At 43.3% G+C, this 22,965-nt stretch overlaps 1 protein-coding gene across 1 annotated transcript in view; it reads right to left on the bottom strand.

Moving 5' to 3' along the window:
- DLG2 (discs large MAGUK scaffold protein 2) overlaps positions 1-22,965 on the bottom strand; it is a 933,774-nt gene that overhangs the window by 779,800 nt on the left and 131,009 nt on the right. Inside the window, exon 2 of the mRNA XM_065406536.1 lies at positions 18,574-18,732. Within this exon, the coding sequence (XP_065262608.1) occupies positions 18,574-18,732 (159 nt within the window). The remainder of the gene's footprint in view (positions 1-18,573; positions 18,733-22,965) is intronic.

Genomic DNA, 22,965 nt, shown 5'->3' with positions numbered 1-22,965 from the left:
TAAGAAAAGGAACTCTGCACCACTTTAAGCCCTGCATTGTATTTGTAATGCACTTAGCACAATGGAACCCTGATCCAAGATTACAGACTCAAGGTTCAACTGCAATACAAATAATCATGGGGGGGGAGAGACGGGGGAAGAAGTTGTACCAAATAAAGTCTGAACAAGTCCTGCATAGTCAATCATTAAAGGCTTCAAGGGGAGGGGGCCAAGGAATATCCACGGATTCTGCACTTTTGGGAATCCAGTGGCCTCAGCACCCCGGGCAAGTGGCTTGGAGGAGCTATACCACTAGTCTAGTCCATAGGTTGTAGTAACAAAGGTAAGAAGGAATATAAGGAAATCCTTATCTTCAAGGTACTCCACCATGGCCTGGGCCCTATGTATCTAAAAGACCACTCAAAGGTCTGGGATGAAGGCCATAGTTGACTACTATGCTTCTCTGGCCAACGAATGCTCTACAGTAAGGGTAAAGCTCATCTGTGCAGGAGACATGGCTTTCTCAAGGGCTGGTCTGAGACTGTAGAATGAATTTCTCCCATGAACTAAGGGCCATCACAAACCTCGCCATCTTCCAATCCAAACGCAAGGCACAGTACTTTGAACTACCTTCTCAAATATGAACACACAGCAACATCTACATTTAAAAAAAATGCACTCAATACACTCCACTGCACCCTCTCCTCTTCCTAGGGAAAGGAGGAGAAAAAAAACTACATAACAGCTAGTCATGTTGATAAATGCACTACTGCGAGGTGTTCCGATACTATGGTCACGAGGGCAGTATGAGAACCTATAAACACAATATAATAAAATAAGGATGGGCGTCTGTTCGGCAGTAGAATGCCCCAGATAAGGTGAAGTTCATGCCCTCTCCCCCATCCTTCCATATAATGTCTGGTATTCTCCAAGTGGTTCAAGGAAGTTAGGAGCCCATATCTCATTGAAAGGCAACGGGCCCCCTAACTCAATTAGGCTCTTTATGCTCAGGTTTTTTGAAGAAGAAATGGATTTCACCCTACATTCTCCTAGTCTTCAAAATGAATAACCAAGTGGTGGTGGGGTGGGGAGGTTGCTTTACTATTTAAAGCTTGGGTCAAATTCTCTTTAACCACTCTTGATGTCATTCAAAACAGAGGGCACACAAGGGGGGCAATTTGATTCTTCAGGCTCATAGCTCTAATTTGTAAGTAATATTTCATAAATCCACACTTGTATCAATATACTCCAGCATATACCATTTGGAGGTTGATATTTCTATGAGTGTCTCCCTTCCTAATCCTCTGTGGGAATGCAAAGAACGGCTACTAGATGTGTGCAACCTCGTTCTGAATTCTAAGATAAAATTGAGTAGAATTTAATTAACATCTCACCTACTTAAAATCTTCCAGCAATGGCTCTGCTACAGCTGCAGCACTAAATTATGAGCAAGTTCTTCTTAATCTAATAATTTGGGTAAAAATGGTTTCTTAGTTGCCAGAAAAATCTATATTGATACCGTTATAACTTTGCATTAAAAATGATGAGCCTTGATCTCAGTGCCGGCTGAGACACAAGGTTTAAGACAGACACTCTAAGCATATTTCTTCTGACAGTATGCTAATACTAAAGGTGAATAAAACTAAACAACAACATTGCAGATGTACCCAGTGATGAGGAAGGAGCAAGTGAAGAATTAAGTCAAGGTCAGTTCCTCTGCCGGTGTAAATCAACATAAATCCAATGGAGTCACACCAGTTTACAGCAGCTCAAGATGTGGCCCAGAAACTCAATCATTGATTCAGTCCATTGTGGTAAGAAAACATGGCAGCAAAGGATAGGGTGTCAAACTTTAATGCCCTGCTTTTGTTAATCTGTCACAAAGCATTTATATTAAATTAGTCTTAAAACGTATGGCAGGCTATTAAATATATATCGCTTAACCTGGTCATATATATATATTGGTATTTAAGACATTCTGGGTTTGGCAGGTAAATGTGTATTTATTCTGCTCCTTTGTAACTCTAGTATGAAAAAGACTCTGTTTTCTTGTGGGTCTCTTCAAATAAAAGGTGTACTTCCCCTAAACACCTCCTCCTCCCCAGCATTCATTTGACTGACAGTCTGGAAACTACCTGCAGATTGAGGGCTAAAGGGAAACAAAAAGAATTTCAGAATTTATAGTAGTGACAAATGTAGATTTGCCATTACTATCTCAAATCACATAATGATCAAATATCAACAACAGTGATTTGTACTTAGACAACACCTTTCATTAGAGCAGCTCAAAACATGTTATGAAGGAGGGGATTTTTACCCCATTCTACATGTTGGACAATGGAAGCAGAGTGAAGTTATGTGATTTACCCCAGGTCACAAAGAGTTCATAAAACTGAAACTGTGTCCGTGAGTGTCAGGAATGAATCTGGCAGAACGTGGTGGAGACAAGGACAAGCTGTGTTCAACATGGTTTCAGCAGAATTTAAAGCACAGCTGCTGAGAAAGGTGTTGAACATCATTGCTTGCAGCTCAACTATGTTCTGCTCTGTTGCTGCGTGTGATGGGGTGTCTGCCCCACACTGGTGGAGAAAGGGTTAAAAACAGCTCTGGGGAGGCTGCACAGCAGACAGCCAATCAGTATTGGGCTGCAAGGAGCAGCCAATCAGGGCAGAGCAAGCCCATATATAAAGAGAGCGGCAGGGCAGAGGAGTCAGTTGGGAGTCCAGGGAGAAAGGACTGGGTCCCTGAAGGGCTGAGGGAACTGCCAGCACCCTGGACAGAGCAGTGTTGGGCCGGGTGAAGAGGACGCCGCGATCCTTGATGTGACGCAGGTCAGGAGCAGAAGCGATGGCAGGCGAGAAACCACCAGAGGAGTGCGCCCTGTGAAAAGACTGAGCTAATTCCCAGAACGACCAGCAGGAGGCGCCACAGCAGTGAGGTGGGATCCACTGACAGAAATGGCTCAGTTTCATGGCATAGGTGAGGCCACGGTGACAAAGCAGGATTAAGACCCAGTCCTTTCAACTCCCAGTCCCTCTGCTTTAATCACAATGGCAAAATGTTGAGAAGTAGCCACCTATTTTGGGGTGCTCAACTTGATACACCTTGTACCTGATTTTCAGAAGGTCTCATGATTGATGTCTGCAGAACAAGCCTTGTCAACAACTTACTCCACTCCTTTTCATTTGCATTAATGGAACACTGACATGTCAAGGATTCCGTAAGACTAGTAAGGCTTTTCAGAGAAGGATCTAAAGCTACATGCCATCAGCTATTCAATTTAAAATCCGAATTTACTTTGAGGAGGAGAGGCTTTCAGCCACAGCCTCTAATTCAGCTCAGATCTGCAAAAGAAGTTTGCCAGCAAAATACCAGGAGAGCACCAACAGCTTACAAAAACTGCTAGAAAGAACAGCAGCAGTTTAAGTCTTGAAATCAGAAGAGAATGTGGTCTTCAAGACCTGCTCACTGAAAATCCCACTACTACTACACCACTGACTAATTTTGTATGATTTTGCCCACTTCCCAATAATTAATATCACTTATCACCACACCCCATTTACCCTCACTATGTATTTTGGCTTTCTGCTTGAGATCAGATTACCTATTGATCAAAGATATGATTTGTGACTGACTTCAAAGTGGAAATTTGTTTGTGTGTTGAAAACAACATTATTGTCATCAGCCTTTCCACCTTAGTGCTATCACTGATAAACGTTTTATTAAGTCAATTAGCAAGTTGTAATGGATTATTTTAAGTTTGAAATCACAAAGTCAATCACTGAGGACTTTTCAAATCCAAAGCAGAAGTACAGTATATGTGTTTATTATAAACTATCATGACAGCCAGGCCTTGAAAAATTCACTCACAACAGGCAGGAAACTTTCCTTGGCGAATGCCATTAATTTCTAGCCCTTACAGTTGTAAAAGACACCTTCCAAGCACAAACAACATAACCAATGAGGTACTGTTTGCTTGAGTCTGCCAACGCCATTGCCTCTTCTGCTGCTCAGTTTCCATAAGCAGCAGCAGAGTGAAAACGGATCCGTTTTCTAGGGTAAAGCTGGGAGACTGGAAAGAATCTGGTCTATTTTACTTTGTTGCAGCTTAGGGGGGAAAAGAGTAACTGGAGAGATGAACAAAAACATGAAGGCTGTGGGAACGGTAGAGTTGCTGAAATATCATCTCGTATCAGCCAGAACATGCAGGGATGGGTAGAGTACAATTGTTCTGAATAACTAGAACTCCTAACTCTGTGTGTGTCTGTCTGTCTTTGGCTAGCTGTTTTAACCCTGTGATTATTGGTTGGCTAGTAAACGTGCCAAGATCTGTGTGTGGATGCACCAATGCCTATGGGGCAGGGCAATGGAGAAGAGGGGTGAGGAGGAGTGTGGGGGGACAGAAATTGGACATTGAAGACAACTTGGAAAAGGATGCATTGTGATTTAAGAGAAAAAGAGTCGAGTACAGTGGAGACAGCAAGAAAAAATAAAGTAAAACGTCAGGAAAGAGTAGAGCTAATCACATAGTACAATGCTTGGCAAAGATGTTATGAGATTAATTTCACCAGTATGTCAAAATTATGATAAATATTTTGTGATCCTCAACAAGCTCTATAGATGGTCAAATATTAGTCAATAAATATACTACATGAACATCAGTGGAAGCCAAATATATAATTTACTATTCTATCAGCTCCAGCAATAACTTATCTTTTTGAAGTGTTATTAAATGGACAGTAGATTAAACAATTAACTCAAATATATACATTTTAAGACCCCAACTACACAGAGAAACTGCCTAGCTTTTGAAACCTTTGTGAAACTCACATCTTGAGAAGCATTTCAAGTAACACCACTGAGCTGCATCCACAATCCACAATGCATCCACAATATAACAGAACAATAATGCCTGCAGCAATTATTTAAATGGATTCTCAAATTCAGTTTTGAACACTAGCCAGCAAAAGGATATCTTGTAGCTCAAGCATAGATAGCCTGTGTTTTTAAGAACTAAAGGATGACAGTTGTAGTCCAAGCTCCAGATGGATTTATTACAACTGTATGATTAAAGTAAGCACCATGAGAAGTAGAACGTTGATGAGGGAGTGCATGGAAACAAAAGAGGAACTAACGTAAATATTGAGCAGTCTATTGCTCAATTAAACTGTTCTTTACATATGGGAGGCAGCTATGTTTTGCCCCACAGGAATCATAGGAATTGTAATTTGTTATAGTTTGTTCTATCCTTTCCTCAAATTGTATTTTTCATTGGGAAATCACAGAACATTTTTGGTATACATGTGTTACTTATGAAGGTATGAACGCATGTAGCTTCTACTGATGAAAAATTGCATCTGTATCCATTATGACCAGCGATCCTAGTTTTCCGTGACAAAAAGACTCAAAATTCTCAAATAAAATATAAAAACCCAGGTTTTTCTGCAATTAAATCGAAACTCTGAACTGCAGTTTCCCTAGCCACAATATATATATATAGGTATCAGTTGAACATAATATTTTATTGATATACAGTCAAACCCCGTTCTTCTGAGCCTCCATTATCTAACTCTCCATATTAACTGAACTCCAACCACCTGGAGCTAACAGTGGTGGGGCTCAAGCGGTCATCCCTGGGCAGCTGGTGGCTTGGTTAATATGGAGAGCTGAATAATGGAGGCTCGGATAAATGGAGTTCTACTGTGTATGTTTTTATTTTTTCACAAACTGTAAAAACTAAAGAGTCTCTGTAAAAATGCAAATTCCATGTTTTTCCCCATGGCAAACGGATTTCTAGAATTCCTGCTTTTGCCCATGAACTACTGGTGCACAGCTTTTCAGTACAAAATACACAGCCTGGTAAAGTCTCTGTAGTAGCGGAGCTCTGAAAGGACTGTCAAAACATAGCATCGTAAGACTGGAAGGGACCTCGAGAGGTCATCTAGTCCAGTCCCCTGCACTCATGGCAGGACTAAGTATTATCCAGGAGAGCATTTCTATATTCTGGTTTGGGGAAAACAAATGACATTAGAGGTAGCTGACTTTCCTGAGACAAATCTCTTGCGTTATAGTTTGCCTAATACCTTGCTGTTATCTAGCTTTTTTATCAGCAGATCTCACAGCATATTATAAAGTAATACCCACTGGCAGTCTGGTGTGGAACTGTTCTGTCATGTCTCTACCTCATTTTCCCCTAGTAGGCTTTCAAATAGCTCAATGAGACTTGCATAGAGTGAGCAATGCCCCTTTATGGGTCTAGTTTATTTAATCAACTGCCCGATGTGGTATGTAAACAAGCCTTCTGCTGTAAGTCCCCAGGTTTCTTCACTGCTTGGAGCTCTGCAGCCTCCACTGATAACTAAGGGTCTCGGACTCTCCCTGCCAAGAGAGCTTTGTGGTCGCTCCCCTATGGAGGGGTGTGTGCGTGTGAATGCATGTTCTAGGAGCTGTTCCTCTCCCCAATACCCTTTGTTCTCCAGGAAGACACCAGTAGGAATAGCTTCCTACCCAGCTCCCCTGAGGAGCTCTCTCCACCCTCAGAAGCTTCCTCTCTCTGTTCTGGGCTCCTGCCTGCTCCCTCATAACCCTATATAAGGCTCAGGTGTTCCTTAGCTAGCTTCCACTGAGCTACTTATCCAAATTAGCCATCCACTAATGGATCTGGGTTGGCTCATTTTCCTGAGCAGATCCTGTTTCAGGAGGTTGGTTGCCTGACCATTTGGAAGGCCAGCCTATGTGACATACAAGTACCTTTTTGTCTGCCAAGCTACTCCTAGATACAAATAGGGAATTGAAAGAACGCACAAGTCTGATGTTTGTAACAGTTCTCACTCATTAAAAAGGAAATAAAAGGATGTTCAACTGATTTATTTTACATATTGCAGCTAGTAACTCGTGTAACATATCTATTCCCTAAACATTCTGCATTCCATAGGCAGTCACATGACAAACTTATACAAAATAAAGAACTGTTCAGTGAATTACAGAAAAGCAAATAGAAATTCTACAGTGATCAGCATTATACAAAATTCTATAGAAATTAAGCATGGTCAGGGGGAGGAGAGACAGTATCAGCTATAAAGTCCCAGGAAACAGACTCTGAATATCTTTAAAAAGATAAATCAAATAGCTGACAAAACAATAAAGTAGCACAGCTAATTAATCCTAATAAATACAGTACCCAGAAGAAAGCGAACAGGGAACAAATCTCCTGAAACTGTGTATGTTCAGATGAATATATGAAAAGATCTGTAATACTTGGAAGGCCCTTTATAAAATGAACAGTATCCATAGCCTAAAAGTATTTTCCTCAGAGATGAAAATGAAAAATTCGTTTATCAATTCTTCAGACAAATCTTACAACATATGATGGGCTAGTAGTATTCTGAAACTGTCAGACTTTGCTTTGCTATTGCCCATCTTAAGCCATCATTTATTTTGCAGAAAAACCAGCTACAATTCCTGTGGTTTACCTTAAATTGCTGAGGTTTTGCCAATTAAATCATCCACTGACAGAAGCAATTTTATTAGGCTTCTTTTTAACTCTGTCAGAAGCTGGAAAGATAACAAGACACTGTCTGCACAGCATAATTCATGTGAGACGCCATTATTCAATAGTCCAGGACAAAAATCAAATGCATGAAATAGGGGACTACATCAGAAATGGTAATGGAAAATACCAGCTATTCTTCAGCAGGACAAGGACATCAAGATTTAGCACCATTTTCTATAGTGCTCTGTTCAGAGAATTAATAAAACTGGGTTTGCAAAACTTGGAAATACTCCTACCCACATTAAGCTAATTGAGTGAGAGAGATTTTATTTATCATACTATTGACTTGATTTACTAGCTAGCTGTTCATCTTGCCTTGAAACAGAATTGAAAACATTCTGAGCTACTTCTGTCCTCAAAAGCGAAACAGGCTTGAACCCATCTGTGGGTTGTTTTTAATAATATTTGTTTGGATTTTTATATTTAAAAGACATAGGTCAAAGATATAGATCGATGGTATACACATATCCACAGTAGAGTAGAAGATAAAAGAACGAAGGTACATTGAAACTCGTAAAAAGTCTTGTATCCTATTTAATGCAGCAAAATACTGACTATTCAATGAAGGTACACTAACAGACACAGACTCCAAGATGTGTGCAACCACAGTGCTTTGTCAATGACTGTATATTAAAAAGAAAAGGAAAAGCAAAATGCAAAGCTACGACGGTATCAAGACAAAGCTCAAAGGCCTTATTATGGAGATCACTGCTACCCTGCTAATCCATCCTTGGACTAAAAATACCTCACACAGAGATAGATAATCACCTGTTGACAAACTTTTGACTAAATTTGAGTGTGGGCACAGAAATGGACACCAGATTAGACCATATGCAGCCAATTTATTCATCCATGCATAAGAATGCAACCTCCCACGACAGGTGGGAGAGGGAACAAGAAACCATAGGCCCAAAGGGTCGATCCGTGAGCCTGGAGAGGACCAGGTTAAGATCCCATTGGAGAACCGGGCCCTGGGTCAGCAAAAAGAGTCTTCCAAGGCCTTTCAGGAACCTGATCGTCATCTCACGCAAGAATAGAGATCTACCCTGGATGCGGGGATGGAAGGCCGATATGGCTGCCAGGTGCACCTTGATAGAGGAAAAGGCGAGGTCCTGGTGCTTCAAGTGAAGCATGTAATTCAGAATGGACTGCAGGGATGACTGAATCGGGGAGATATTCTGCTCCGATGCCCAGCAGGAGAAATGCTTCCACTTTGCCAGGTAAGTCGCTGTGGTGGAGGGCTTTCTGCTCTCCAAGAGAACCTGCTGTACCTGACTAGAGCAGGTTAATTCCTCTAGGTTCAGCTATACAGCATCCAAGCTGTGAGGTGGAGAGAGGCGAGATTCGGGTGCAGAAGCCAACCGTGATCCTGGGAGAGTAGGTCCGGGCAGCTGGGAAGTGGCCACGGGGCTCCTACGGCCAGGTCCATGAGCATGCTGAACCAATGCTGGCGTTAACATGCCAGGGCAATCATAATGACCCGCGCCTTGTCCCTCTTGATCTTCAAGAGAACATTGCTGATGAGTGGAATCGGCGGGAAGGCATACATCAGATCTGCCAACCATGACAGGAGAGAGGCATCGGAAAGCAAGCCTCTGCCGAGGCCAGGGCCGGCTCCAGGCACCAGCTTTGCAAGCAGGTGCTTGGGGCGGCCACTCCGGAGGGGGGCGGCACGACCAGCTATTCGGCGGCAATTCGGCGGAGGGTCCCTCACTCCCACTCAGAGTGAAGGACCTCCTGCCGAATTGCGGCCGAAGTGCCGCAGATCGCGATCGCAGCTTTTTTTGGGGGGTGGGGGAGAGCTGCTTGGGGCGGCAAAAACCCTGGAGCCGGCCCTGGCCGAGGCATTGCAGAGAGCAGAACTGATGACACTTCCTGTTCTGTCTGGTGGCGAACAAGTCCTCTCGGGGACTTGTCCACTTCTGGAAAACCATCCTGACGATCTCCAAGTGAAGGGATCACTCGTGGTGAGGGAAGAAGGACCTGCTGAGGCGATCCACCAGCATGTTCCTGATGCTGGGGAGGTGTGAGGATTCCAGGTGGACTGCAGGCTGAATGCAGAAGTCCCATAGATGGAGGACTTCTTGACACAGGGCCGACGAACAAGCTCCCCCCAGCCTGTTGACATAGAACATGGAGGCTGTGGTGTCCATCAACACCTGCACCACCCGACCAGACAGTTGCGGAAGGAAGACTCCGCAAGCCAGGCAGATGGCTCTGAGTTCTTGGACATTTATACGTAACGCGAGATCCTCCCGAGACCATAATCCCCGATTCTGCAGTGCACTGAGTTACGCTCCCCAACCGAGGTCGGACGCATCTGAAATCAGGGAGACTATGGGTTGTGGGCTTGCGAACAGCACACCTTCCTTTACCAGAGTTGGATCGGACTACCACTAAAGGGAGGTAAGTACCTGTGGTGGGATCATGACAATCTTGTCCAGGTGATATCTGGACGGGCAGTAGACCAACGCCAGCCACATCTGGAGGGGACGCAGCCTGAGTCTCATGTGACGGACAACGTACGTGCAAGCTGCCATGTGCCCCAGTAGTCTGAGGCAGACCCGGGCTGCGGTGAGCGGATGGGCCATGATGCTGGCAAACAATCTGCCATTGCCCTGAACCTGGTCTCCAGCAGGAATGCTCTGGATTGGATAGAGTCAAGTACCGCTCCAACAAATTCTGTCCTTTGAACCAGGATTATTGGTAATGCCACCTTCGAAGGGGCTGCTGCACTAAGCACATCAAACAGGGAGTCCGAGGGCTCTGCCAGCTCCTCGGCAGGTGGCCTTGGCCCGCGGGCAGGTCTTCCTCCTCGCTTTCAGAGCCTGAGATAGGGAGGCTTGTCAGGGGTACCAGGACGGGACTGATGTCGCCTGTCTACCCCGTTTCTGTCAGCTCCCCAGCGGAGGTCTGCGGAGAGAGCCGTACCGGGACAATGTCTCTCACTGCTATGATTCCGGTGACTGCGTTAGATAGATTGGCGATGGTACCCCGGCGATCCACGCCTCACACTATGAAATGGTGCTGCTCCATGGACCAGGAGCGAGAGGATCAACGTCTTGGAGACCGTCGATGTGCCCATGGGAAACCGTACTGGCGAACCAGAGACTGGTGACAGGACTCCAGGGACCAGCATACCAACCCTCTGGAATGGTACCGCAAGCCTGGAAACCGATTTGGATGCTCCGGGCACCAGGGCTCTGGGGACTGGTGACACGCCTCCAAGGGTCTGTGCCAGACAGCTAGTGATCAACGCCAGGATCCCGGTGAACACTGCCTAGAGACTGGGAACAATGCCGAGGCAAGGACACATTCCAGCACCATCACTGCCGGTAAGTAGGAACTGAGGGAGGGGGGAGCTAGCAGTTCCCCTTATACCAGCACATACGAGTGCCACTCCAGAGGGCGCCAGAGACAGTCTCCTATGTATACCACTGAGGGAAACACTTCCAGCACCGGTGCACGTGGTGAGCGCACACACCTACAATGCAATGGACATGAGCAATCACTGGAAGAAGAAAAATGAATTTCAATTTCTGTATGAATTTGAGATTCAGGGGAAAGAAATGAATTTCTGATAACAAAGCTGAACAATTAAGATTTAACTGTATCATCATCTAGTGAAGGTACTATTAACGTGTGGCAGCTCAGCAAAGAATATTTAAGCTGGACAGTAAGTCATCAACATCTTTATGACATTTAGAGCAAACAGAACATGTTACAAAGAGGCAGCTTAGACAAGGTCAAATTTTAAGCATGCAAAGGTCCTAGAAGAATAGCAACATACAAATACATAAAATTTGTGCCAGAGTATATGCAGTGCTATGTAATTGTAATTTGCTATTGAAAATCAGAGGAAAAGCATGTGCCCCTGATAAATTTGATCATTTCTTCCATGCTACTTGTAAGAGGGAACATTTGTTAGAGTTACAAAAATTACATCCCCAAATGCAAACTCAAATGCAAGCCTGCCTAGCTCTTTGGAAAGGAATATACAGAATAAGAGGAATGTTTCCAGCTAAATGAATTTTTTTTCTATACTATTCTCTCCCTGCATTTGCTATCAGAACTTCTCATTGTGCAAGACGTGACTTAATGATAAGACACTTAAATTGAAGTACTGTGATTAATGTACAAGATCTGTACCCATTTATCCAAACAACAGATTTTAGAGGGTGAAAATGAGCTCATATGCCAATGAAATGCTCTACAGCAAACAAAACTGACATCTGCACAAGAAACTAAGCAACTCCTGGGCATTTCTAGGCCACTTTCTGCCTTTACTGTTAAGGTGGTTTTGGTAAATGACCACCTGCAGCTACTAGGGTGAATGACAGGAGTGAAACAATAGTTCAGGTACTTGTAAAAAGGCCCAGGATGACCACTGCCTAGTGACATCAACTCTTCCCTGGTGGTAGCAGCAGGCTCTAAGGAGCAAGGGAAGAGAAGCCTGTTACTAGAGCCCTGTGCAGGACTATTTTTAAACCCGCTCCTGTGCTACCCCGTAATATCCACTCTCACCTGCCCTCTATACGGCAGCGGGTCCTGCAGGACCCATGGGATCCCAGTCCTCCTGCAGGGCTCTACCTGTTACCACCACAAAGGGAAAGTAGGCAGTGGAATCAGAGTCTGCTGCTACCAGACCATGTGGGAGGGAACTGACTCGTACTAGTAGTTGCAGCATCAAATCTCTTATCTGTGCACTTCTTGAGAAGCACCTGGCCTGTCAATAGCTTGCTCCTGTTGCTCATATTCACAGCTACAGGCTCATTTCCTCTATCCCTATTTTCAGGGCCCTCTAAATAACTAGCAAAGTTGGATCTCCCAGTCCCCCAGCCACAAAATTCTAGGACGGCTTCCAATCAGGTCCTCTTTTCCCTTTCTTCATTGCTACAACTGTCCTCTGGTTCTCTGTGCTCCATGTCTGTAGGCTGGCCAATTTTGGTTGGACATATCCCTGGAGGTTTAATCATGTGGCAATCTTTAATTAAAGATTAATCTTCAATTCCTGGAGACTACAGAACAATCCTGAAGGGTTGGCAACCCAACAGTTTGCCTTAAGACTGAAGACAGTACCTCACACCTGCACCAGAAATAAATAATGCGCATTAGGGTTGTAGTTCCCCCCCTCTTCCAGCAAGTGAGACTGTCAAGGAAGAGACAGAAGGAGAGGGATTTGAACTTTTCTACAGAAAGGATCCTAGCACAGGGCTCGGATGCTCTCTTCTGTATCAAATGCCACCAGAAGGCGACACTCAGCTCTTGCTTTAAACCAGGAAGTAAAGGGAAGGACTGGGAAAACCGGACATCTAAAATATGCATACAATCAATGAGATATAACAAAGATTTTCAGTTTATTTGTAATGAGCTACTCACATATTAAAAGTAAGGGAGATAGAAGAAAACAAAACAGCCAATACCAAGTATTCAAAGCAGATTTAAGAACTCTCTCTCTCTCTTTTAATGAACACTTATTAGATCTATTCCCAGGTGGAATTTTTAAAAAATGGGAGTTAGAGAGTGAAAGAATGTATAGCTCTGGATACTAGATACAGTTGTGAAGTATGTTATAGCCAAAAGATTTCTCAGCAAAGCATGGATCCAAAAGGTAACTATGTACAGTAAATCCTTAACATACCCTTCCTTATATTTCTATTAAATAAGCATGTCCCACCCATATGCTGAAAACCTTCTCAATAACTGGTTAGTGAAGGCCTGCTGTTCCAGACCAAAGATTTCCAGCATATTCCACCATCTAGTGTCAAATGAAGAAAATTACAAGATGAGGATTTTTGACTGAGACCTTTTCATTTTCCATTTTTCTAATACAAACTAGGGCATCAACACAATTTGTTAAACTCAATGTGTTACAAAAAAACATTTCAGTCATATCAATATAGAAAAGTGCCTCATTCTCAGTGAACAGGCCAAAGCAAGGGTTTTGCGGAAGCTCCTTTAAGCTTCTACATTATAACGGAATTAAAGCTGCTCAGGCAACCTTAAATAGTGTCCTTTTCTTACTATTGAGGGATTCACTGTGCACCCTTAGCACTCTTAACACAGGCTTTTTAGTTGACTATATGAATAGCATTGCCTAGGTGAACAATACACTCTACAGGCAAACATAAGAGCAAAGTTCATGTTAAAAATTTGAAGTTAATCTAGAGTCACAATGAAACGAGAGAGAACAATGATAAACAGTGGAAGTAAATTGTGCTCCCTGAAGGTTCATTTTCCTTGTAAAGAGTGGAAAATAAAAGCTGTTCACATCATGGATTTCTTATTGTTTTGGGAGTATTCTTAAAATAATTATTAAACTATATACCCAAAAAACATGATAAGCATTGTTAAACGTAAAGGAAGCACCTTTAAATAGACAGCGTTACTGGGCTGTGCAAAAGCTATGACTTATCAACATACTGTTTGGATTGCCCTTTTCTGTTTTCTTCCAACACGTATTGTGTCCCAGCTCATGCAAACTAGACCCTAGATACTTGAATGATACCCAACCACTGAAGGGTGGCGGGCATCAGTGTCTCACACCCTATCCAAGTTCCAATACAGCATCCATCACACTTGACAACAGTGTCTTAGGGGGACAGATTTTCAAAAGGGCTCAAGGCCAAAATTTCCAAGTGTTCAGCACTTACAATTGGGACCAGATTTTCAAATAGAACTTTGCTTCCATTTAGTCACCTAAATAAGGGACAGATTTTCAGACGTGCACAGCAGCCACTATTGGAACACTTCTGGCCCACATCTGGTCACTTATTTTGGTGCCAAAATTAGAGCTGAGCTCTTTTGAGTATCTGGCCTCAAGCACACAGAGGCTCAATGCTAAACGTCAAGCTCAAACAAACCACATAGGGATATTTCAGCAAGAGGCAATTTTCAGCTCATATAATCATGGCAGATTTCCTCCCTGAAAGAATAACAAAAGTAATGTGTGCAAAGAAGAGGCTTCTTCCTCCTTCAAACTCACTCCTTCCAGCTTATCAAAAATCGAGATATAAAGTTTTAAATAAGGCCTGGTTCTGTGATAACAAAATCCAGTTTCTTGCATTCACCGCTGAATGAGATTAATTACCTACGTCACATATATCATTCATGATTCTCCATTCAAAAGAAAATAAACTGTGCAAATCATACTATCACTTTAAAAACATGTTTTATTTGAATGATTTATTTGACTAAAGGCAGTCAAATCATTCAAATAAAAACATTCATTCTGGGGCCACAGACCCCACTGTGAAATCCCACTCAGAGAATGATTTAAAGGCTATTCGGTCAAATATTTAACTCTTTATCTAGCAACCCACCATAGTTCCTGGGCTTCATGCATTCCACTTGGATTGCTTGTCAGCAGTAAATCCCTTCACCCCGCCTGGTTGACGTGAACTTGTGATTGTGTTACCTTTTACACGTTTCTCCTTTGCACCAAGTATTCTGACCTGCATTCACAAAACTGGGTCAGGACAGATCAAATTTTCCAGTGAAAACAACTCTCAGTGGGATTTTCTGACAGATTTATGCAACTGCAGTTGTCAGCAGTTTCTTGCTCCTGACACAGCAATAGACAGGCCCCAGTACTTGGAATTCTACTTGGTAAGGAATTCTACTTGGTAAGGAAATATTTCAACGTTTCCACCACTTATGAGAGAGAAAATGAACATTTATACTATAGTCACATCTACACCTCCAGACCTTTATAAGGAAATATTTATCGCCTCTCTAGAAGCACATGTAACACACTTCAGGTCCCTCTCCATGCCAATCCGAAAAGGGTATGAGTTGTTACGGTCCCCTGCTACAGAGCATTGACAGTTCATGCTTTTAGCTTTGGAGGTCCTTAGTTCATCAGCCAAAATGACACCTTTCACACACATACTGCTTGAAAGCACATGGATCTCAATCTCGGGTCAAAAGAGGGAATGCTCCATCACATTTAGTCAGTCTCACCAGAAGTAAGTGATACACTGTATATGCAGCATCTCTAAGAACCAGGCAAGGGTGGAGGGAAGAGAAAGAAGAGCACATCCTGGAAGAAATCATGAAACTGAATTAATCTGAATACAGAAATCTTGTAGCCCAAGAATAGAGAGTACAGTAAGAACTACTCTGGTTAGCCTTTCCTTGTGCAGATGATGCTACTCCTGCATTCAGATCCCAACATGAGAAGAGGCCTTTGAATAGGCTTTCAAGTCAGTACTGAGGAACAACACTCAGTGCAAGAAGCAGTCAGACAATCCTGTCAGGGAACCAGAGTACTATGGGTCCATGACTTACTCTGCCCTTCCAGGCCCTCCCTACACTTACGGGGATGACAGCCAGGGAAAGTGGAGCCAATGTTTAGAAGCCAGCAAAAGAAAACAGCAAGAGACATATGCAGACGTACATGACTAAGTGAGAAGCTAGGGCAAGAGTCTAAATGAGAGACTCCATAGTAAGGAGCAGACCTGAGAGGACAGAATCAGAGACCCTTAAACAGGATCAGAAGGAGACTTAGTCGACATGGGCATACAAGCAGTGTCAGGGCCGCCCAGAGGGGGGGGCAAGTGGGGCAATTTGCCCCAGGCCCTGGAGGGGCCCCGCGAGCCCTGGCCGAGAATCCCTTCCCCGGCTAGAGGTGCCTTTTTAATTTTTACTCACCCGGCGGTGGTCCGGGTCTTCGGCGGCGGGCCCTTCACCCGCTCCGGGACTTCGGCGGCACTTCGGTGGCGGGCCCTTCAGTGCTGCCGAAGACGTGGAGCGAGTGAAGGACCCGCCGCCGCCGCCGCCACCTCAGAGCGCCGCTCAGTGAGTACAAGCGCCGCAGCGGGTGGCGCCTTTTTTTATGTCCGCTCCCCTGCTTTGCCCCAGGCCCTCTGAATCCTCTGGGCGGCCCTGAGCAGTGTTGCATAGCCCCTCTCCTCCCTGCACTCCCTCCGTGTAGCAAGCGCTTTCTGCTACCACCGTAGGAACTGGGCTGAGAGGCTTTAAAGGGCAGCTCCACAGATCTGGAACTACTCTCCTCCTCCACCCACCCCACAGCACTGGGCTTGCCTACCACCATCACCACATTAGCAGCCTGGGTCAGGTGACCTTACAGGGAAGTTTCCATCTTCAAGGTAAATAAAGGTTGTCTCTTTGCCTTATCTACAAGAGGTCATCTCCCTTGCTTAAACAAAAATAGCCATCCCTGATACCGTAAAGGGCCAGAATGCCTCACCTCACAACTCCCCCATAGGGTAATAAAAACTGTTGTGTCTGTGTTCTCTACACAACTTCAAGGATATGAGGAAACCACAGAGACAGTCAGGCAGCGGAACCCCCAGAAATTTATTCAATGGTATATGCGGTCAATCCCTACGGAGCCACTGGTCCCAGAGGATTGACCGCCAAATCCAAGCCATGCTCAGCCCCCACCTTCCAGCCCAGCTTGCTCAGGTGCAGTATCGCCTCTCATCGCTCAGAGAGAGACTGGCTGCTGGAAGAGGGGTGAGGCCAGGCATGCCCCCAAGAGGGAACTCTGGTGCAGAGCTAGTCCCACAGCAGTGTTGATGGGGGGGGGGCATGAAGGAGCCAAAATCGGTGCTGTGAGTGAGTGTCATTGTGACCTGGTGCATGGGGGGCACCCAATCCCACTCACTTAAATTTGGCCCCACCGCCTTCCTGTCGCAACGGATGGCTGGCAGGACCAAATCTAAGTGTAGTGGGGCAGCCAACGCTGCTCCTCCTTGCTACGGTCAGTGGTATGCACAGCGCACAATGTGCATACTGCTGCGGGTGCCACTGCAGTCAGGCTCTAAATAAACCTGTATTTACTATGGACACATTAACATAAAAGGCCTAGCTACATATTGCTGCACTGTTAGCTTTGGTAATAGAAGACAGAGACCCATTAGAGGGCTCCTGAACTATTTAAAAGGGATACTACCCAGTTCCTATACACAACAAAAAACTAACAAAGCGGTACCATCAGCAGTCCAGAGGCATGAAGATGGGTTCACAAAGCCAATCTATGGAGGAAAGGTGCTCTACCTTCCTGACCGCCACCTACACACATCTTAAAATAGCCTCTTACTTGCCACCATACTGTAATCACTGCTTGGCCCTCCTCCCATTCCATAACCCGAACACAGTATCATGGAGGTCAACCACATTTGTCACCTGTAAACTGCTAGAGTCATCACCTGTAACAAATCCACCAGAACATCAACACTTCTAACTAAGGAGCCTACCATCTTTCTTTTCTCTTCCCAGTCCTAACAAAAAGTAATAATCACTAGGAAAGCGACTATATTCATCAACCTAACAAGTATTGGGGAAGTTTTACAAATACTTTAAAGCTCTTACCACTCTTTTTAAAACAGAAACTACATCCTTTCATCTCTTAGCATACAGTGTGTGTGATTATATGGAATTCTTTTGGGATGACAAAGAAAAATAAGTTAACTCCCATGTACAGATGAGCAGCTTTTGCATTGCTAGTGAACCCAAATGCACCTGATAAAGCATCTCCATATTTTTTAAATGACTGACACGTATCACAAAGCACACAATGACATAGACATGGATAGCAACAAGTGCTGCAGCAATAAAGATTTGAACTGTGGCAAACAAAATCTTCCTTCATGCAAAAGTTTACATGGAACTTGCCACCAGGCTTAGGATGAGAAGAAAGACAGTACTTCATCAATGATTATACAGTTACAAGCTTATTGTACCTTGGGAGCAAGGATAGAGAAAGTTTGTCATGCTGAAACAACAATGCCAGAACTTTTTTGGAACATTTCATCCCAAAAAGAGAAGGTTTGCTTGTCAATACCCATTTTCCCCCAAGCTCTCACAACTCTAACATAAAGCTGTGCCTGCAAAGCAATAACCTGTTACTCTACAATATCCACCAAGCTTTAAAGACCTGCCACAAAACAATCAAACTTCACTGAAGCACTTCAAATAGCAACTTGCCCATTGGACAAAATGATCTTACTCCAGGACTATGGGACAAGTGATCCCATCTGTTTTAAGACCAAAGCCATAATGAATCTTCATCTTACCTTCAAAGGAGAGATGTGTGATTGCAGGACGTATCCATGGACATTTTCTATCTGAGATAAGTTCTTTTCTGACACATGAACAAGTTCTGGTCCTCTCACTTCATGGGTTAAACGAGGTAAGGTATGATCATGCAGGGCATCCTCATCTTGATAGCGATACTTCTAGGATAAAAAACAAGAATAAGCAGCTGTAAAAACACCACACATGTATTAATATCATTATAGATCACTAGTCAATATTAGCTCCCCAACCTCCACCCAATCAGTAACCCAAGAGAAACAACCTGTTTCCAAGCAATTCATCAAAAAAGAGGCAGATTTGGTAATAGATTGCATTGATGCACTAGACTTTTACTTTCAGAGATTTGGGTTGAAATCCCCCATAAGGGAAAGAGAAACCTGTTGATCTTATCTTAGTCTCTAGTTGACATTGGTCCACATCCCAAAACCCTCAGAATAATATTACATTACACTTCTATAACATTTTCCATCAGAAGATCTGAAAATGCTTTAGAAACATGAGATAGGCTCACAACAATCTTTACGGGCAGGAAATTGGGGTGGTGTATAATTAGTCCCCATATTACAGATGGGGAAGCCATGGGACAGAAGGGTTACATGACTTCTCCTAAGTCAGACAAACATTGTAAAGTTTGGCCAGCCTATTTGGTACTATTTTCTTTCAGTCAGGACTTAGGGGAGAGCTACAGGGCTTCTTGAAATCTTTGGCACAAAGTAGATGGATATGGTGCTATTGTGAAATTTTGCTTTCAGTTAAGAGATCAGTAATTCTGTAAGACACAAAATCAAATTAAAAAAAAAAAATGAGTACTTGGACCTACTGGCCTTCTCACAAAGTTAGAGGTTAGAACAGAAAACTAAGCATGTCATAATTTCACAAGAGTTTTGGCACTGGAGGAAGATATTGTTGAAAATCCTTTCTCTCCATTTCCCATTTGGAATTCAGGCCTCGCTTTTATTTTAAAATTGTGAAATACAGTAGTAAAGTTATGTTAATTCATGAAGACATTAAAAATCAGATGTGATGAACCGCCCCCACAATCCACTGAAAGGTGAGTTCAGGTGTGTGCTGTTGGTATACACATTGTTCAAAGTTTACAGTTCACAAACTCTCATTCTGGCATAAGGGAAGGGCTCGGCATACACCGATTATTTACAAAATACACAACGGGCAAGAATTGGTCTCTGTTCCCTCTGTGGGTTATGTCTGCAACACTTTATGCACACACACACACACACACACACACACACACTTTCCATATACTGCAATTATGGAACATACACAGTAACTGGCACCAGGCAGATAATTTTGGCAAAAAGCCACCAATCTAATAGACAGTATTCCAACCAATGCCATAAGCCTTGGCACACAGATAACAAAGCCCAAGCAATCCATTATCCTCTACTAATTCTAATGCACCCCTTTTAAGGAAAGTGTCCAGCCACACTGATGCCATAAATATAATGAGCAATTTGTTTAAACAAAACTTTGAGAAATAGTTGCATAACGCAAGAGTCATCTCATCTTCCTTGCTACAATAGCTCCCAGACTGGACAACTGCATCTCTATCAGTGTCAATGCAAGACATCCGTGAAGAAGCCATGACTGGTTCACAAACCATCTCTTAAGTCTCCTCCTTATGATGGCATTGATTCAGAGCCTGCATCAGCTATCTATGCACTACCTGATCCAGTTCAAGGTTCTGGTTCTGACTTCTGAAACCCTCAAAGCACAAGTCCACATTATCTCCATGACACTTTCTCTTTTCAGGGAAGCCCCAGCACCTTGAGAAATATGATCAAACAGGTGCTCAGACACTATAGTAATGGGTGTCATAAGAATATAGACAGATCAGGCACAGCATGCTTATTGGAACCCAGGAACTCTCAGAGTAGAGATTGAAGTTTTGTCCTAATTTATTGCTCTGAGAAAACACTGGAGCTAGAGCCGTTCTTTTGACCAAACAATTTTCCACTCAAAGTGTGTTTATTAAAATTTTCTGTGGGGGAAAAACCTGCCGATTCAGTCTACATTTTCCAATTGCTCAGTTAGTTGAATCAAAATGATTCAATTTGTTTCGGAACACTGCACTGTTCCATTTTGGTCAAGTGTCACTTTGCCATTTAGACATTTCCAATTGGAAACATTTTTTCACAAAAGTTTTCAATATTCTAACTTTTTGTTCCCTCTTTAGAACAGCGAGGGATTTTTGAAGTGTCAACATTTTCAGTGAAAGAAAGATTCTTTTCTTTGAACTGCTGGCAATTAGTGTGCTGCACTCAAACAAGTCAACTACAGGTTGGGGATGAGCTATTGTGCCAGGCAGCAGAAACATGCATACTGCAATGATGCGGGCTACTGCAATGTAGCTGAAAAAAACAAAACCAAAAATTGGTCCTAGGCAGTGTAGGCAGCATGATCTCGGAGTCAGCAGACCAGAGTTCTTTTTCTGGCTCTGTCACTGACTTACTTCATGATCTTGGGAAAGTCACTTCTACACCAAGAAGTGGGGAGGATATTTACCATCCTTTATTAAGTGTTCTTCATCCATAGATCTTGGAGCACTAAGTAATAGGTAATACTAGCACTTATTATTATTGATACTTATGTGGAGCTCACATACTGCTTAGCAATACAGTCCCTGAGTAGTATAGAAAATCTTCACAATTTTTATCAGCTTCTGCAGAGAAGTTGTTCTATCCCAATGGCTCTCAAACTTTTTTACTGGTGACCCCTTTCACATAGCAAGCCTCTGAGTGCGACCCCCTTATAAATTAAAAACACTTTTAAAATATATTTAACACCATTATAAATGCTGGAGGCAAAGTGGGATTTGGGGTGGAGGTTGACAGCTCGCAACCCCTCCATGTAATAACCTCGTGACCCCCTGAGGGGTCCCGACCCCCAGTTTGAGAACCCCTGTTCTATCCCATAATTTTAGTTACTGCATTACTTAACAGAAACAAATGGTTGATAGTTTATAAGATATTTACAACAAAGCACTCAATCTAACATTAAAATCCCACACCACAAATCAAAAGTAATCTTGATCACTACAAGAAAGCTATCCATTTTCATTGAAATCCTAAATTAAAGACGGAAAAAACCTCAGTGAAATTAGCTAAAGTTGCTATTTCTTTAGCGATTTGTATTTTTAATCCATTCTTAGTCTATGTTATTCAAGAATATCATCAAACTTTTTAAAATGTAGTCCTGTTATAAAGTTGCATTCGACCTTGTAACAGGGGCCTGGACTCCACTTCCATCTTCTTCCTTGCAGAAACTGTAGGGACTTCACGGGGTGCGTTCTCAGTGAAATATTTCAATTCCCCTTCACCAGTATCACCACAGTACTCTGTGTCTCCAACTATTTACAATATTTGCCAAGCTTTAGGCCCTCTGACCAGCACCCGAGGGGAACAGAGATTTTCCTACTCTGAGGCCTCTGTATGACTAGACTCAACTAGCCCTGTTCCTCCCTCTCCCCGCTGCACTTCCTTCCTGTGCCTTTTCTCAGCCCTGGGCTGACGGGGGCCAACTGAGATCTTACCCCACAAAGCCCACCAGTCTGATTAGATAATTACTCCAATCAGCTTCTATTGGGCCACTAATTAGCATGTGAGTGACCAGAGTGCAGGCTCACCTCCTCACTCCCTGCACACAGTCAGACCTAAACAAAATACCAAGAATAATTAAGGAAAATAAATGTAGGGTAAAACTTTCAAAAGCAACTAAGTGATTTAAGCTCCTGAGTCCCATTTTCTAAAGTGAATTAAGAGCCTAAGTCCCTTAGGTGCTTTTGAAAATTTTACCCTATAACTGCACATTAACCATTAGCATGCAGAAGATCCTGCATATTCAGCCTGCATAAATTAGTAAGCAAGTATACCGTACACTTCTGTACCTTCCTTTTCCTTCTGCCCTTCCCACAGGCTTTGCCCCTTCCAAATTCTTCACAAAGTGTTGCAACTAGAACATTCTTCATGTGGCTATTTCACTCCTATTTTGAGCCTGCATCACTGTTATCACATGAGAACCAGTAAAGAGCTGGGAACACGCTGAACCTGGAGTCGTTACGAGGACTGATTTTTACTGCTGGTTCCCAGCGTAAACATCATGTCATGAGTGCAAGCCAGTAATAAAGGAGGGTTTCTGGGAAAGTGGTGGAGCAGACCAGGGAACCAAGCAAGAGTTCTGACTCACCTCCCCACAGCCAGAGACGCTCATTCCTTTGTAGCATTGTGCCCTGCAGTGGGCCTACAATTTCCTTGGGAAACAGCTAGTTCCCTGGAAACTGGCCTTTTCTCAAAGGGTTAATTCAAATTTCTGGAAGGAAAACAAATGCATAATGCTGCTCCTTGTTTGACAAA

The sequence above is a fragment of the Emys orbicularis genome, chromosome 1 (assembly GCF_028017835.1).
Source record: "Emys orbicularis isolate rEmyOrb1 chromosome 1, rEmyOrb1.hap1, whole genome shotgun sequence".
NCBI classification, from domain to species: domain Eukaryota; kingdom Metazoa; phylum Chordata; order Testudines; family Emydidae; genus Emys; species Emys orbicularis.
This window is presented reverse-complemented; position numbering and strand designations above follow the sequence as displayed.